Source organism: Ziziphus jujuba, chromosome 11 (genome assembly GCF_031755915.1).
Source record: "Ziziphus jujuba cultivar Dongzao chromosome 11, ASM3175591v1".
Classification (NCBI taxonomy): domain Eukaryota; kingdom Viridiplantae; phylum Streptophyta; class Magnoliopsida; order Rosales; family Rhamnaceae; genus Ziziphus; species Ziziphus jujuba.
In genome coordinates, this window is record NC_083389.1 from 7,194,583 (window position 1) to 7,209,999 (window position 15,417).

At 36.5% G+C, this 15,417-nt stretch overlaps 3 protein-coding genes across 7 annotated transcripts; 2 read left to right on the plus strand and 1 right to left on the minus strand.

Annotated features, from left to right (window-relative positions):
- The first annotated feature begins 2,133 nt into the window (after nucleotides 1–2,133).
- On the plus strand, nucleotides 2,134–2,968 carry LOC107431925 (18.2 kDa class I heat shock protein). Its single transcript, XM_016042957.3, has one exon. The coding sequence runs from the start codon at nucleotides 2,331–2,333 to the stop codon at nucleotides 2,799–2,801; it is 471 nt and encodes a 156-aa protein (XP_015898443.3). The 5' UTR covers nucleotides 2,134–2,330; the 3' UTR covers nucleotides 2,802–2,968.
- Nucleotides 2,969–4,527: 1,559 nt separating this feature from the next.
- On the plus strand, nucleotides 4,528–9,618 carry LOC107431974 (protein unc-13 homolog). Its single transcript, XM_016043031.4, has 5 exons — nucleotides 4,528–5,316; nucleotides 5,740–6,597; nucleotides 7,282–7,737; nucleotides 8,130–8,319; nucleotides 8,412–9,618. Exons 1-5 carry the CDS (start codon nucleotides 4,831–4,833, stop codon nucleotides 9,344–9,346), a joined length of 2,925 nt encoding a protein of 974 aa, XP_015898517.3. The 5' UTR covers nucleotides 4,528–4,830; the 3' UTR covers nucleotides 9,347–9,618.
- Nucleotides 9,619–10,545: 927 nt separating this feature from the next.
- On the minus strand, nucleotides 10,546–15,406 carry LOC112493587 (pentatricopeptide repeat-containing protein At3g62890-like). Of its 5 annotated transcripts, none has more exons than XM_048466072.2 (6): nucleotides 12,851–15,406; nucleotides 12,373–12,541; nucleotides 11,526–11,933; nucleotides 11,363–11,433; nucleotides 11,064–11,207; nucleotides 10,546–10,917 (listed from the first exon to the last, which is right to left on the minus strand). In XM_048466072.2, coding segments are annotated over exons 1-2 (2,085 nt in total). In that variant the 5' UTR covers nucleotides 14,935–15,406; the 3' UTR covers nucleotides 10,546–10,917; nucleotides 11,064–11,207; nucleotides 11,363–11,433; nucleotides 11,526–11,933; nucleotides 12,373–12,540. The 5 variants fall into 5 exon arrangements, with proteins under 5 accessions (XP_048322029.2, XP_048322025.2, XP_048322027.2 ...); XM_048466070.2 differs by having other exon boundaries at nucleotides 10,558–10,917; nucleotides 11,526–11,621; nucleotides 11,873–11,933; nucleotides 12,373–15,404; XM_048466069.2 differs by having other exon boundaries at nucleotides 10,558–10,917; nucleotides 11,526–11,635; nucleotides 11,873–11,933; nucleotides 12,373–15,404.
- Nucleotides 15,407–15,417: the final 11 nt, after the last annotated feature.

Below are 15,417 nucleotides of genomic sequence, written 5' to 3' on the forward strand. Positions count from 1 at the left end.
TGTTATATTTGTTTGTATGGTTGTATTAATTTACTTTTTGCTAATGTATTTATAAAGGAGAAAATAGTTATAGGAAAGTTCGAGGACTTGTAGTTGGCAATGTCTTCAAACACCCTTTATAATATATCGTATTCCAATAAGAATAATGTTGGTGGGTTTTCAGAAAAAGAATGATGTAGGTGTGGATATTTAGAATAAACTTTATTGGTCGTATAATAACCCGGACTTGTAAAAATCGAATGGCAATATGAGTAATTTAAGTTAAAAGTTGTTCTTGAGAGTTTATGTTATAATACCCTTGGCCAGAAGAAAAATGATATAAGAAAAAATAATTGAAGATTAGGAATGGTGTCACTATCGAAGAGATTAGCGTTAAACATAGCAAATAGAGACTGAAAATGATTTTGGCAGTTTTTCAAGAATTTGGAAGATTAAATAAAAGCACCAACGAAGAAAGATTGGTCGTAGGTTGCATGGCAATTCCATCAACGTCCTCAGACTCATGGGAGACAGGAACTGATCCTCCATGTGAGAGTCAATTCAAAGCTCAGGGAAAAAAAATAAATAAATAAAATTATTACATAGATATAACAAAAGTCGGTTAAAACCATCACTATCTCCAGCACAGGCCAATTTGTTCATCTTCCATGTCCTTGCCTTAAGAAAAAACAGTAATTTTGCTCCACAAGCTAGTACCTTCTGGATGTCAGATATTTTGCTTTGGATTATATGCACCGCACACACATTCGTATGAATGATGAAACAGTGACCAAAGCATGGACAAAAAAACAGAGGGTAAAAAGGGTGGTTGTGGCCAGAAACTCCAATGTTGACCCACCCAATAAGGATTCGATTTTACAAAAAATTTGGATTGGGTTTAAAGTTTTGGGTGTGTCAGTTCCACACGGAGGTTTTGAAGATTAGACTTTGAAATTATTATTCCTTTTGATCTTTTGGACACAAGTAAGAAGAAAAACAGAGGTCCGACGACCTAAAACTCATTGGATTGACAGCTTTTTTGGTCACTTTTATGTGTGGATTTAGTGGGAGTAGGATAAAAATAGATAGGAAATCAATCTTACATAGGCTAGGTCGGCAGTATAATGAAGGGATTAGGTGGAATGGAAATTCTATGGAGTTATGTCAAAGAAAGCTGGGTGTTAAATGAGAGCAGGGTCATGGAAGTCGATGTAACCTTTTTAATTCACTTTTATTCACTGCTTGTTGGGTATCCCTCTGCTTTAACAGAAAGAGACCTGCCTACCACACTATATTCAATATCATTCACTTGTCGTTGTTCTTGTTGTTTTCTCGGTCTCATTTATTTATTTATTTTTTTTGGGAGTTATTAGATGTCAAATATGCCCGACCATAGTGCAATTTCTAGTTGAGGACCTCAAGATTTTGGCAACAATTCGAAGTTGAGCTTATATGTATTAGGGAATCTAATTAGTTTGGGCTTTCAAGTTGCACTTCAATTGGACTTGGGCTCAAAAAATAACAGGAAAAAGATGAAGCCCAGATCCAATGAGATGAACTCTTAACTTCTCTGACTTTTGGGGCTGCAGTTTTTGTCTGCCCAGATCCAATGAAACGAACTCTTAACTTCTCTGAAGCCTAGTTAGATCTGGGGCATCAGTTTTTTCCTTTATTGGAATCCTTATTTGGGAGAACAGATAGGAGAATTTCTGAAGCTGGAATAGAGGGGGATCATACCTATTTGGACAAAAATTATATACTGTTCACGGCATCAAAATGAGATTTATATGCCTGGACTCTTCAGATATAACTCCTTTGAAATTAAACTTGTCATAGACTTAGAAAATAGTGTTCATAGGATTAAGCTCATATATATATCTCCTCTCAGACCAAACAAAAGCAACGAGGAAAGTAGAAACAAGTTACAAACTGACGGTGGGCTTTTATTCCTTTCCAACATGGGCCTAATGTCACATATATTCCTAGAGAAAGAAACTCAGCCCAATGGATATAGTCGGATTGGTAATAGTGGATCTTTAGGCGTTGCTTATTTTGGACCCCATAGAGAATAGAGACGGACAAGGAAGAACATTAATAGAAGAGGCCGAAAATAACTAGAAGCCTCTGTATCCGACTAGAATCTCTCAGAAGTGGCCGAGTACCAGAAAATACCGAAATTCTCTTTTAAATATTCCTCCTCCTTTATAAACCATGAACCTGTCTTCCAGTTCATCATCAAGAATTGGTCACAAAAAAAAAAAAGGTTTCTGTTCATATTCTCATCAACGCTCCAGTCTCGAATCTTTGTTTTTGACACCAAGTTTTTAAAAATCCCCGCAAAAAACAAAAACATGTCTCTCATTCCAACATTCCTTGGTGGAAACAATGTCTTTGATCCCTTTTGGGATCCATTCCAAGGCTTCCCCTTCAACAACAATGCCATTGTCAATGCTCCTTCTTCTTCTTCGGCTCGTGAAACCTCTGCTTTCGTCAACTCCCGTGTCGACTGGAAGGAGACCCCTGAGGCTCACGTTTTCAAGGCCGACCTTCCCGGGCTGAGAAAGGAAGAGGTGAAAGTTGAAGTTGAAGATGGCAGAGTGCTGCAGATCAGTGGAGAGAGGAGCAAGGAACAAGAGGAGAAGAATGACAAATGGCATCGGATCGAGAGGAGCAGCGGGAAGTTTCTGCGTCGGTTTAGGCTGCCGGAGAATGCCAAGATGGATCAAGTAAAGGCAAGCATGGAGAATGGGGTGCTAACTGTGACTGTTCCAAAGGAGGAGGAGAAGAAGCCTGAAGTTAAGGCAATTGAGATTTCTGGCTGATTTTTAAAAGTTTCTTCAAACGCTCAAATTGGTTTTTCCTACCAAGCAGTAATGTATAATGTTTTATGTTGAATTTTGTTCGTGAATGTGTGTCGAAAGTGTGTTGTAAGTGATGTTCGAATGTTTTTAAAATGCAATTAAACTAAACAAATTTTATATTACACATATATATATATATATATATATGTATATGTAGCCTCAAATTCCATTTCAATTAGATATATAGAAAGCAAGATAAACCCATGTATGCTTAATTCAAGCATTCTCATTAGATATCCAGATGGAAATAAATGCATAAGCGAACAGTAATAAAGCTGAACTCATTTGAATCCAACGAAATGCGGTTTTTGGAAATAGCTCTTGGCTTGGACCACATTGTTTGCTCGGACACCTGAGTGTAAAAGGTCTATTGCCTGCCCAAGCCTATATGTGCTTCACTTTCATTTTGGGCTCTTGTTTTGAATTTCAGTTTTTCCCGTTTCATTTGGTCCAATGTGAGCCACAGCAAAATGCTTAGGATACTAAATTTTTTAAGGATAAGAACACAACAATATTATATTCCAGAAATATTATATATATATATGTATGTACAGTTGTCCTAAATCTTCTTCATCATGGGACGGGAGAGCTTGAATGGCAAAAGTTCAAACTAATAAAATAATAAATATTATTAATTAATGTTTGTTTTTTATTTTTTTGATGAGTAATTAATTGTTGTTTGTTACGGTATACATTTCTAAACCCGAACTGACAACCGCCAAATGAATGACCTTTTATGAAAACGCGCAATCAATGGGATTTTGTCCAAGTGGCCTATGTGGGATTGATGACAAAATCTTCGTTAGACAGAGTCCCCCAATTAATGTTAAAATCGAAAATACTAAATTACATGTGTTTTTTTCTCAATGGAACCCCGACACACACACCTGACAGACCTTCCAAATGCTCTACAGACTGACGTAACCTTGCACTTGCTGGCCTTCTGCTCCTTCTCCCTCTTTCCAACCCCTATTGAACAAGAAAATTGAAGCACTGTATAGCATCCCATAAATATAAGTTTTTTGGGTTTTCTTTTCTGTGTCAGGTTTATTTTGGGAAAAAATTGTATATAATTAGATTAGGGTTTAGAAGTAGAGATGGGTTGGAAATTGCAATGAATGGCAATGACCAAAACAACAGGCTAATTTGGTTTATTTGAGAAGCTTTACCTTGTCAACTCTATCTATAAGAAGCCTTACCTCGTCAACTCTATTAACCTATTGCTATTTCATCATTCTACCACTTGACCAAACGCTCTCACAATTGAACATATTTATCATATCTTCAAATCTAAGGTTATACATCACTTCAAAAGGAAATCTTTGAGAGAATAAATCATACTTATTACAACACATAATTCCATTTTATTATCATTTGTCATAAAAATAAAAATAAAACAAGATTGGATTTTTCTTTTTGGATTGTAATAAAAACTATGAATAGAAGATGAGTTAAAATACATTTCAAAATAAATTAAAAAAAAATATTACATCTTTTCCGATAGATATAATCTTATGCTGACTCATCCACTAATCAAAGAACACAGCCAATAGAAAAGGAGTTTAAATGGGGATGACAAAGAGACAACCTATTTTGTTTTATTATTATTATTTTTTCTCACTTTACGGTTGAAAATATTCTAATTATTTATTTATTCAAATAAAACTCTCATTACTACTATTCTCTTTTCTTACTCGGACCAACCACCTAACTTCTCCTTCAATTCAAACCCTTTTCGGTTTTCTCTCTCAGTTTTTTCTGTAACCAAGCATAAAGCAAAAGCTTTGTGCCAAAAAAGCTGTTTCTTTTTTTTTTTTTTCCCCCTCTTTTTCTGTGTCTGGGGCATTCTGTGTCTTTGTCATTACATATTGGTTCTTTCTTAAAGGTCAAGCAAGAATAAATCACTACCCCTCTCTCTCTCTCTCTCTCTAAATTTTTATTTTCTCTCTCATAACACAGAGGGGAAGTGACCCACCATAATTCAAAAGCAATGGCTAATATATTAAGGGACAGAGTATTTGGGAGTTCCAGGAGACACCAACGCCAACCCACCCAAACCACCATGCCCGTTTACCCAGTCGAAGACGTGCCCTCTCCGTTCGGCGACCTGGGCTTGAATATTTCCAACTCGGAGCTCCGAGAAACCGCTTACGAGATCTTAGTCGGGGCTTGCCGGAGCTCCGGTGGAAAGCCGTTGACTTATATACCTCAGTCCGAGAGGACCGACCGGGCGGCTGTGGCGCCGAATCCGTCTCCGTCGCTTCAGAGGTCACTGACTTCGACAGCAGCGAGTAGGGTGAAGAAGGCTCTTGGGTTGAAGCCATCGTCCAATTCGAGGAAGCAGAATGAGGGTGAAAATCAGGGGAGGACAAAGCGGTCGGTCACGGTTGGAGAGATGATTAGAGTCCAGATGAGAGTGACGGAACAGACTGATACGAGGATTAGGCGAGCCCTCTTGAGGGTTGCGGCTGGTCAGGTTTGTGTGAGCTTGAGAGTTTTTTCGAAGAGTAGCAAGTGAATGCTTTTTTCTCTTAATTTAATTATGTGGGTTCTGTTTGGTGGATGAGAAAATATCCAGGAACTGAAAGGAAAATGAAAAGTTTGAATTCTGAAAAAAATTGAATCTTTTAGTATGCTAGAAGATACTAGATATCAGTTCAGTGATGAATAATAAAAAAATGACCTTAATTTTAACTTATAGCAAAGACATCTTGACTTTGTTTTTAGCACATTTTATAATAATTAGTTTTAATTGGAATTATCACACTCTAAATCTATCTATTTTTCTCTTTCTGTAGAGAAAAGAATTGAACTTTTTTGATTATGAGAGTTAAGTTTTACCTGTGCATTGCACTTCACTGAATGATTAGATTCTTGATTTGTTTCTGCTTATTTTTAGCTTGGAAGACGCATTGAGTCCATGGTTCTGCCCCTGGAGTTGCTACAACAGTTTAAGTCTTCAGATTTTGCCAATCAACAAGAGAATGAAGCTTGGCAGAGGAGGAATTTGAAGATTCTTGAAGCCGGATTGCTTTTGCATCCTTATGTCCCACTGGATAAGACAGACACTAATACCAAAAGGCTCCAGCAAATCATCCAAGGGGCCTTAGAAAAACCAATAGAGACCGGAAGGAACAGTGAAACAATTCAAGTCCTTCGCAGTGTTGTTATGTCTCTTTCTTGCAGATCATTTGATGGTTCAATTTCTGAGACATGTCACTGGGCAGATGGAGTCCCATTGAACCTCAAACTTTATCAGATGCTCCTGGAATCATGTTTTGATGTGAATGACGAAACATGTGTCATTGAAGAGGTTGATGAGGTTTTAGAACTCCTGAAGAAAACCTGGGTAATCCTGGGGATAAACCAAATGCTACATGATCTTTGTTTCTCATGGGTTTTATTTCACCGTTATGTTACAGTTGGCCAAATAGAGAATGACCTTCTTATGGCTTCTACTAATCTCCTGGCAGAGGTTGAAAAAGATGCCAAACCTGCAAAAGATCCAATCTACTCCAAGATTTTAAGTTCTACACTAAGTTCTATGGTGGACTGGGCTGAGAAAAGGCTCCTTTCTTACCGAGATATTTTCCACAGTGATAATATTGAATCGTTGCAAAGCATTGTTTACCTGGCGGTATTAGCGGCAAAGATATTGGTAGAAGAAATTCCTCAGAGGAAGAGAAAAGAAGTTGATGCGGGTTACGATAGAGTTGAGAAATACATAAGATCATCACTGCGGATTGCTTTTGCTCAGGCAAGTTTAGTTGTTTAAGCAATCTCATTAGATATTATTAGGTATTACATTTTGGAAGTTCTGCTGATAACTATGATTCTAAGGTATCTATAATAGAAACCCATTAATGTATGCTGTTTTGGTCAATAACCTTTTTAATGGTTTTTAATGCCGCTAAAAGATTTGGAAGGATTTATTATCTTTGGAAAATTTAACCCGTTGTGAACATTTCTGTAAATGCCACCAAACCAACCCATTGGTATAAAGTATGATATTTCTTTTTAAGTCTAGTTATTTCCAGTGGTATCTTTCCTTTTCTAGAATCTTTTCTTCCCTACAAATTGTTCTTTGTAATATTTTATTTATCATTATCTTCAGTTGTACAATATACTTTTTACTTCTTTTTGGTAAAATGCCGTATTAAATCTGTTTTGGCTTCTTGGCTGCACTTGGTCAAAGAATTGTGGTATGATAAGTCTTAGTGTTAGGAATTTTTCTGTTTATCTCTTTTTTTGGTAAATTACTTCTCTGTTTCTTTAGTGGAAATGCGGGATGATGACTATTTGTATATATTGTATCAGTCACCTTTTATTCCCAGTTTATATAAAAAAATACTCTAGTATAATTTCTCAAGTTGGCCTGTCATTTTGACTTTTTCTATTTAAAGTATTTTCTCATGGTTCTATTTGATCCTTCTTAAGGCAGAAACTGGAAAAGGTGAAGTCCAAAAGGCGACTATCGAAGAACCAAAATAATCGTCTACCTGTTCTTTCCATTCTTGCACAAGACGCTAGTGAACTGGCATTTAGTGAGAAAGCGATATTTAGTCCTGTATTTAAGAGATGGCACCCTCTTGCAGCAGGTGTTGGAGTAGCTACCCTTCATTCTTGTTATGGGAATGAGTTAAAGCAATTTGTTGCTGGTATTAGTGAGTTGACACCTAGTACCATAGAAGTGCTAAGAGCTGCTGACAAATTGGAGAAAGATCTGGTGCAGATTGCTGTTGAAGATTCAGTGGATAGTGATGATGGTGGGAAATCTGTCATAAGAGAGATGCTTCCATACGAGGCTGAAGCTGTCATTGCCAATCTGGTGAAGGCTTGGATAAAAACAAGAGTGGACAGACTGAAGGAATGGGTTGACAGGAATCTGCAACAAGAGGTATGTGATGTCAAATACTTGTTCAGTATCTAGTCTAGATCCATGGGATTAAAATGGTATTATTTGATTTGATTAAGCTGAAAATCATACTAAGTTTCAACATTTAACCTTAATTCTTGTTCCTACCTTTTGATGCTAGTTTTACGTGGCATGTCCTTTACTCGAACCTAATGATTGGTGTGAATCACTTATTTTTCCATTTGAATTTCAGTGTGTGTAAGAATATACTCAAGCCACAATATTCAATCTATTGCCTTTCTCAATCTAGACTTAAATTTTACTGTGTAGTTCCAGTTGCACAACTTTTTCTTTACTGTTTCTACTGGTAAAATCTGAAACTTATTCTTTTACTAGTTGTGTATAATCTAACTTTGTGAACATCTTTTTAATAGGTATGGAATCCACATGCAAATAAAGAGCATTTTGCCCCTTCAGCTGTTGAAGTTCTACGTATAATAGATGAAACTTTGGAAGCATTCTTTATGTTGCCAATACCTATGCATTCAATCGTGCTTCCTGAATTGATGAATGGTCTTGACAGATGTGTCCAACACTATGTATTACAGATCAAGTCTGGCTGTGGTGTGTATATTGAATTAGCTTGCAAAAAACTGATTTATTAACTTATTAGGTTACTAATCTTCATAATGACCACCCATTGTCCTCTTGTGCAGGGACCCCAAGTACTTTTATTCCTACAATGCCTTCTTTGACAAGATGCTCAGCAGGATCTAAATTTCATGGTGTGTTCAAGAAGAAGGAAAAGTCACAGATAAGTCAACGGAGGAAATCTCAGGCTGGCGCAACAACAGGGGATAACTCCTTTGGGATAGCACAACTCTGTGTCCGCATTAATACTTTACAGATTATTCGAATGGAGTTGGGAGTTTTTGAGAAGAGGGCGATTGCAAATATTGGGAGTTTGGAATCCAACCATGTGGACAATATTGCAAATGGGTGGGGCAAAATGTTTGAGCTTTCAGCATCTGCTTGTGTGGAAGGAATCCAACAAATATGTGAGGCAACAGCGTACAAGATCATCTTCCATGATCTAAGTCATGTCCTTTGGGATGGTTTATATGTTGGAGAAGTTTCAACTTCTAGAATCGAGCCTTTTCTTCAGGAACTCGAGCAGTATTTGGAGATTATTTCATCAACAGTTCATGACAGGGTTAGAACACGTTTTATCACCGACGTAATGAGAGCTTCTTTTGATGGGTTCCTGTTGATTTTGCTTGCCGGAGGTCCTTCTCGGGCTTTCACTCAACATGATTCTGATATCATAGAGGAGGACTTTAAGTTTCTTACAGAGCTTTTCTGGTCCAATGGGGATGGGTTGCCGTTGGAGTTAATTGATAAGTTTTCAACCATAGTTAAAAATGTCCTTCCACTGTATCATACAGATACTGAGAGCTTAATTGAACAATTCAAATGTGTCACTCTGGAGAACTATGGATCTTCCGCTAAATCCAGGCTTCCATTGCCTCAAACTACAGGTCAGTGGAATCCAACCGAACCAAACACACTTCTTCGTGTTTTATGCTATCGAAATGATGAGGCTGCTGCTAAGTTTCTTAAGAAGAACTACAACTTGCCTAAGAAACTATAACTACTTTCTGGCTTGAAAATTGATGATAAATTAATGATAAGTTTCTGGCGCGGTATATATACTGACAAACTGAAGATATACTGAGAAAATTTAATAACCTGCTTTGTTAATATAGAAAGTTTTTTTTTTTTTTTTTTTTTTTTTTTTGGTTGTTGTTGTTGTTTGGATGTTGGAGACAATTTATATTAGCAGCGTTGACAAAAGGGATGATTTGGCTTTAGATATGTCTAACATTCATATACAAATAATGAAGAGAATTATTCTTTTTTGTTTGTTTGTTTGTTTGTTTGTTTTGTGCAAGCAGTTTGAATCTGTTATAATTTACATATTTCGATGCTTAAATGAAAAAAGTCTTAATTTATTTTTGTAGTTACATTTTATGTCCGGCTAATTGGGAATCAATTTGACATGATTATCTGGACTTCCAACGCATCTGTACTAAACAAAATTGAAATTTTGGAAGTTCTTCATGCTAATTGATAAAACATTACGTTATCATTAATTTTGGTTCTCCACTACACATCTTATTTTAAAGGAATTTTTAGGTTTTATTTCGATCTCTCTCGCTCAATATATATATATATATATATATATATTTGTTTGGGTGGTGTTAGCAAAAGAGTTACAAACTCATTTGGCTGGACAATCCGTAAATAATCAAACTTGCAAATCGCAAATAAGTTGCAGCAAGGCTACAAACTCATTATGTCATTGTTGTGATTGATTAGGAGCCGAAGCAACTTAACCAAAATTTTTGAGTTTTTCCTTTTTCCATTTTTGTACCTAACAATGTGTTAAAAATCACATCGTGAAAAAAAAAATTGAAAAAAAAGAAAAGTACACAAGATCCTGATATGAGCCTGTAAAATCAATGTCGATAATTATCATCTTTATAAAGAAATGATCGCCGCTATGCCTACACCAATCACTCTCTAAAGGCCCTGATTAATATGTATGAATTTGACTCAGAGATTTGCACATTATGAAGGGATAGATGATTTTCAGTGCCAAGGATTCTTCTTCTTTGTTCTGCTTCCTCTGCTAGTCGCTAGTCACTGAGCTTGTTTTCCGCCAAGACAGGGTCAAACCCAAGGACACAACATGTACAATATTGGGGAAGAATAGCATAAATGCATACCAATTTAGATTTCACTCAGCTAAGGAACCACTTACCAGGTTGCACCAAATTAAGTTGTACCCCTTATAACGACTTCTGTTTGCAAATTATATTAACTTATTTAAAAAGACCAAAGTTAGCAAGAAGAATAACTCTTCGGGATCAAGTAGACTCAAGCTTCATCCACTCCATCCCTTTGTTGGGCTGGAGGCTACTAGAGCTACAAGTACTGCAATTAAAGCAAAACACACTACCCTGGAAAAGAAATAGTACACAAATTTCAAATATCAACTCTTAAATTTATTATATCTTAAATATATTAAAAGAACCAAATACAAAGTGAAAACTTATGGGCCAACCGACAGAACAAGTGTGACAGCTACTTTAAACATTCTTGGAGAGAGACCCCTTTGATATAATATACAAGAGCCACCACATGGATAATTATGAAAAGCTACAATGGAAAATAAGTAAAGGTCACATACTAACATGAGACAAAAAGAAAATTCACAAGGTCAATTATAACAACACTAGTCATTGGTCCATTACAAAAAAGCCAAATTTATAGTAAAAAAACATATATTATTGTAGAAAGCTTACGAAGGAGGCAAAATTTTCCGATGTCATCACTGCATGGAATCTAACTACAGGTACTAATGCAAAAGAACCTAAGTCAGAAGGTAAGTTGCCACTGAAGCCAAAGCTCAAAACGTACGCGAGCCGTAAAAACACATACAGTTTCCACTGCAGAGGAATGTTTAAAGAGTTAAATATAATGCAATAGCTTACAAGTATTAGCACAATTGGGGAACACCAATAGCAGAAAGTTCCCTTTTTTCTAAACGAAAAATAAGGGTTCCATTACGAAGATGATATGTAGAAAAATTTAAGGTACCCACCACCAAATGGTTATTGCTGTCAAGGTCAATCCTGGGTAAACAGTACCACCGATCACATGGCTGAGAGGATACTTTAGTGAAACAAATTCAGAGAACATTAATGCTTACAATCTACCAGGAAGAAAACTCCATAATAGCTCTGCAATGAGATATGACAGCTTACCAAGTAGAAATTAGCATGTTCGGTCATCAAACCAGTTCCAAAAATCATATATTCCCTTCTTAGTTAGAAACTGAAGCCAACAAATATGCTCATCATCTGTTTGCATAGTTCTTCAATATTGCATTATGATAAGATGGCCAGACAAGATGAAAAATATTTATAATAACGATAATAAATGTTATACTACAACATAACGGCAAAAGTTCTAAAATAATTTGAAGGAAATCCCAATATGTTACTTATAGCACAATATAAAGTGCAGGGAAATCAAAGCCATGGTGAACAAATTTTAAATGAATTTCTCTTTTGTGTGAAAAGAAAATCAGATCAGGGGATAGAAAGGGTACCTGAGTACCTCTGTAATTAAAATAATGATCGAACTCATGAATGACACTAATACTTAATGACCTGAAATTCAATTTGAAAACCAACATAAGGTTATCAAAAACAATTCGAACAACCAGCCTAAATTTACTAATTCACTAGATAAATACTCAAGAACCATACGGTTGCTGGGAAAATGTACATACTTTTTTAAAAAATGTGGTAATGCTTACAATAGTCGGAAAACAACAATAACACAGAAAGAACCTCCAGTCAACTATTGGAATATACCATTCAATTTTCTTGTTAACATACACAATTATAATTAATACAGAAGAAATTATAAAAGACCAAATTTTTAAATACACAATAAAAAAACACAAGTGAAATTTGAGACTTAATTTAAATTTCATCCATTTCCTTCGCTTTCAGGGAGGCCAAACAGAAAAAATATAGAATTTGAGGAGTGTTTATATCTCATAATCAAAAGTATGATTAGTTGCGTTGGTTACTAAGAGCATACTATGCAGGAAATTGTGATATGTGATTGCAATCTTGAGCTCCTTCCTTATCCAGCACCTATAGTTCAGCATCTTGGAATTTCGACGGTGTTCTGATGTGTTGGTGCCCATTGCTTTGTTATCGGTTATGAAAAAAGTACTTGCCTCTCTTGTATAATTTCCTCAATGTTTCTGTATATAAGCTATGAAGTCATCATTTGAAAGAAATTTACAACTTAGGAAAATATGCTAATCCCACTAGCCACAAGATTTGTGATAACCAGCAGGCTTTGCAAAAGCTGTCCCATTATAATTTCCCACTGCAGAAGATTAGTCTCCAGATAAATTTCAAATAAAAGACATTCCTCTGGTCGGGAACTTTCATGGATAAGAAGTTTTGCTGCTGTCCGTCCATACATTCTTGTTAATTTGATATTCAAATATTCAATTAATATTCCCAGACTTTAAACAAATTCGAAATTTACGGGGGACTTTAATTACCAGTTGTCCTTGCAGGAGCACAACCCCCCAGTAAAATGATGGAATCTATTTGAATCCCTCAAGATGATTGTTCGCTTGATAATTTTTGAAACAAACTTCATAAACTCATGGCAATCGCCACAAACACGAATGTTCTTGATAATCCTAATTGGTATCTCTCCATCAGGTTTTTTTATCAATGCAAATGCAAGAGCAAGTTTCTCACTGTGGTAACAGATAGTCTCAATTTTTTCCTTCTCCCCAACATCATGCAGAATATAATTTGTATTAGGAGTAAACCCAGCTTCCTGTAATTTTCTCATCAGCCTGTTTAGTTCTTTGTAAATATGTTCTGTTTCTGGATGAGTACGGTCTTCTGATATAAATTTGTGGACTTTGTTGTCAAATTCAATCCAACTATAAGCAGCAAACTTTTTAACATTCTTATCTTTCATTAGAGATCTCACATATGACACATCTTTCCATCTTCCACGAGCAGCATACATGTTGGAAAGCATAATGTAAGGTCCAGCATTGAGCGGATCCAACTCAAAGAGATGCCTAGCTGCTACCTCTGCGTGTTCAATATCATTCCTCAATGCACAAACAGACAAAAGAGAGGACCATATTAGGCTATTTGGTTCATGGGGCATATGATTGACAAGATCTACTGCTTTGTCAATGCAGTCTGAACGCCCAAAGAGACAGATCATAGAGGCATAATGATCCAAAGTAGGTGTCATACCATGTTGGATTCTAATCGAATCAAAATATTCCTGACCTTTTGCAAACAAATTAGCATGGATACAAGCTGATAAAACACCTACAAAAGTAACATTGTCTGGTTTCATGTTTTCTTGCAACATGCTTTCGTAGAGGGTCAGAGCCTGTATATCTTGCCCATTTTGTGCATAACCCCCAATCATAGCATTCCACGAGACAACATTTCGACTTGGCATCATCTTGAAAACCTCCCAAGCATCCGAAGTAACTCCACATTTGCAATACATATCAATAAGGGCACTACACACAAGCAAGTCATCATCAACTCCCATCAGAACTGCTTTTCCATGAGTAGCTTGGCCATGAGACAAAGATGCTAATTTGGCACAGGAACTAACCACACTCGATATTGTAACACTGTCAGGTATTACATCTTCTGCTAGCATCTTACCAAACAAAAGCAAAGCATCCTCTTCTCTTCCATTCTGTGCATAACCTACTATCATTGTTGTCCAACAAATCTTATCCTTCTCTTTAATCTTGTGAAATACCTTGCTAGCTTCGTCTATAAATCCACTTCGAAGATGAGCAGTAAGAACATTAGACAATGTAACCTGGTCAGGGTTCAAACCTGACAATTGCATTTTATGAAAAAAATCAATACATTTATCAGGCTGGCCATTTATTAAATACCCAGAAATCATCGAATTCCATGAGACCAAATTCTTATCAACTAACTGATCAAACAACCATTGAGCCTGGTCAATGTCACCGCATTTGGCATACATGTTAGTCAATGCATTCCAAATGAAGACATTCCTGCCCAAGTCACAAGCTATAATTCTACCATGAATTTGCCTTCCACGCCTAAAATCCAATAACTGCGAGCATGCCTGCAACAGGCTCACAAAAGTGTACTCTGAAGGCTCTAACCCCTCTTCTTGCATTCTCAAGAAAACCTGTAGCGCCTCGCTTGAACACCCATTTCCAGCAAAACCTGCAATCATCGTATTGTACGAAACCAAATCCCGATAAGGCATCTGATCAAAAGTAGCCCCCAAATCCCTGACAGACCCACTTTTTGCATAAGCAGAAAGCATGGCATTCCACGAGAAAACATCCCTTTTGTGCATTTTCTCAAACAGCTTTCGAGCGTCATGAAGTTTCCCAAATTTAGCATAGAGATGGAGTAGACGATTATGGAGGAAAGTATCAGCAGGCTGAAACAAGTGCAGGTCCATATGAGATTGCAGTCTCTTAGCTTGGACAACATCGTTTGCACGAACACATTCGAGAAGGAGACGAGTATAGGCTTCAGAAGTTGAGCAGCCACCCGAGTATAAGAGGTCTATAGCCTGCCGAAGCTTATGCTTCACTTTCATTTTGGGCTCATAATTTAAAAAATGTCCTTCCACTGTATCATAATACAGATACTGAAAGCTTAATTGAACAAAATCAAATGTGTCACTCTGGAAGGAAAGCTAAGGATCTTCTGCGAAAATCCAAGCTTTCTATTTGCCTCAAAACTACAGGTCACTGAGTGGAATCCAACTGAACAAAACACACTTCTTCGTGTTTTATGCTACCGAAACGATAAGGCTGCTGCTAAAAAAGTTTGCCTAAGAAAACTGTAACAACATTCTGGCTTGAAAACTGTTTATAAACAAACGACAAGTTTCTGGCAAGGCCCATATACAGACAAACTGAAGATGCACAAAGAATATTCAGTAACCTCTTTTGTTAGTATAGAAACGTTGTTTTTGTCCTTTTATGTTTTGTTTTATTTACGTACTTCTTTTTTGTGGATGTTGGAGAAAATTTACACTAGGCAGCTTTGTCAAAGGAGGATGACTAGGCTTTAGATT

What these genes read in the sequence shown, in the direction of transcription:
- LOC107431974 (XM_016043031.4), top strand. Translation starts at nt 4,831, where the DNA reads ATGGCTAATATATTAAGGGACAGAGTATTTGGGAGTTCCAGGAGACAC. An exon ending in ACAGGAATCTGCAACAAGAG is followed by an intron (nt 7,738 to 8,129) that starts GTATGTGATGTC and finishes TCTTTTTAATAG; the next exon opens with GTATGGAATCCACATGCAAA. An exon ending in ACAGATCAAGTCTGGCTGTG is followed by an intron (nt 8,320 to 8,411) that starts GTGTGTATATTG and finishes CCTCTTGTGCAG; the next exon opens with GGACCCCAAGTACTTTTATT.
- LOC112493587 (XM_048466068.2), bottom strand. Translation starts at nt 14,934, where the DNA reads ATGAAAGTGAAGCATAAGCTTCGGCAGGCTATAGACCTCTTATACTCG.
- LOC107431925 (XM_016042957.3), top strand. Translation starts at nt 2,331, where the DNA reads ATGTCTCTCATTCCAACATTCCTTGGTGGAAACAATGTCTTTGATCCC.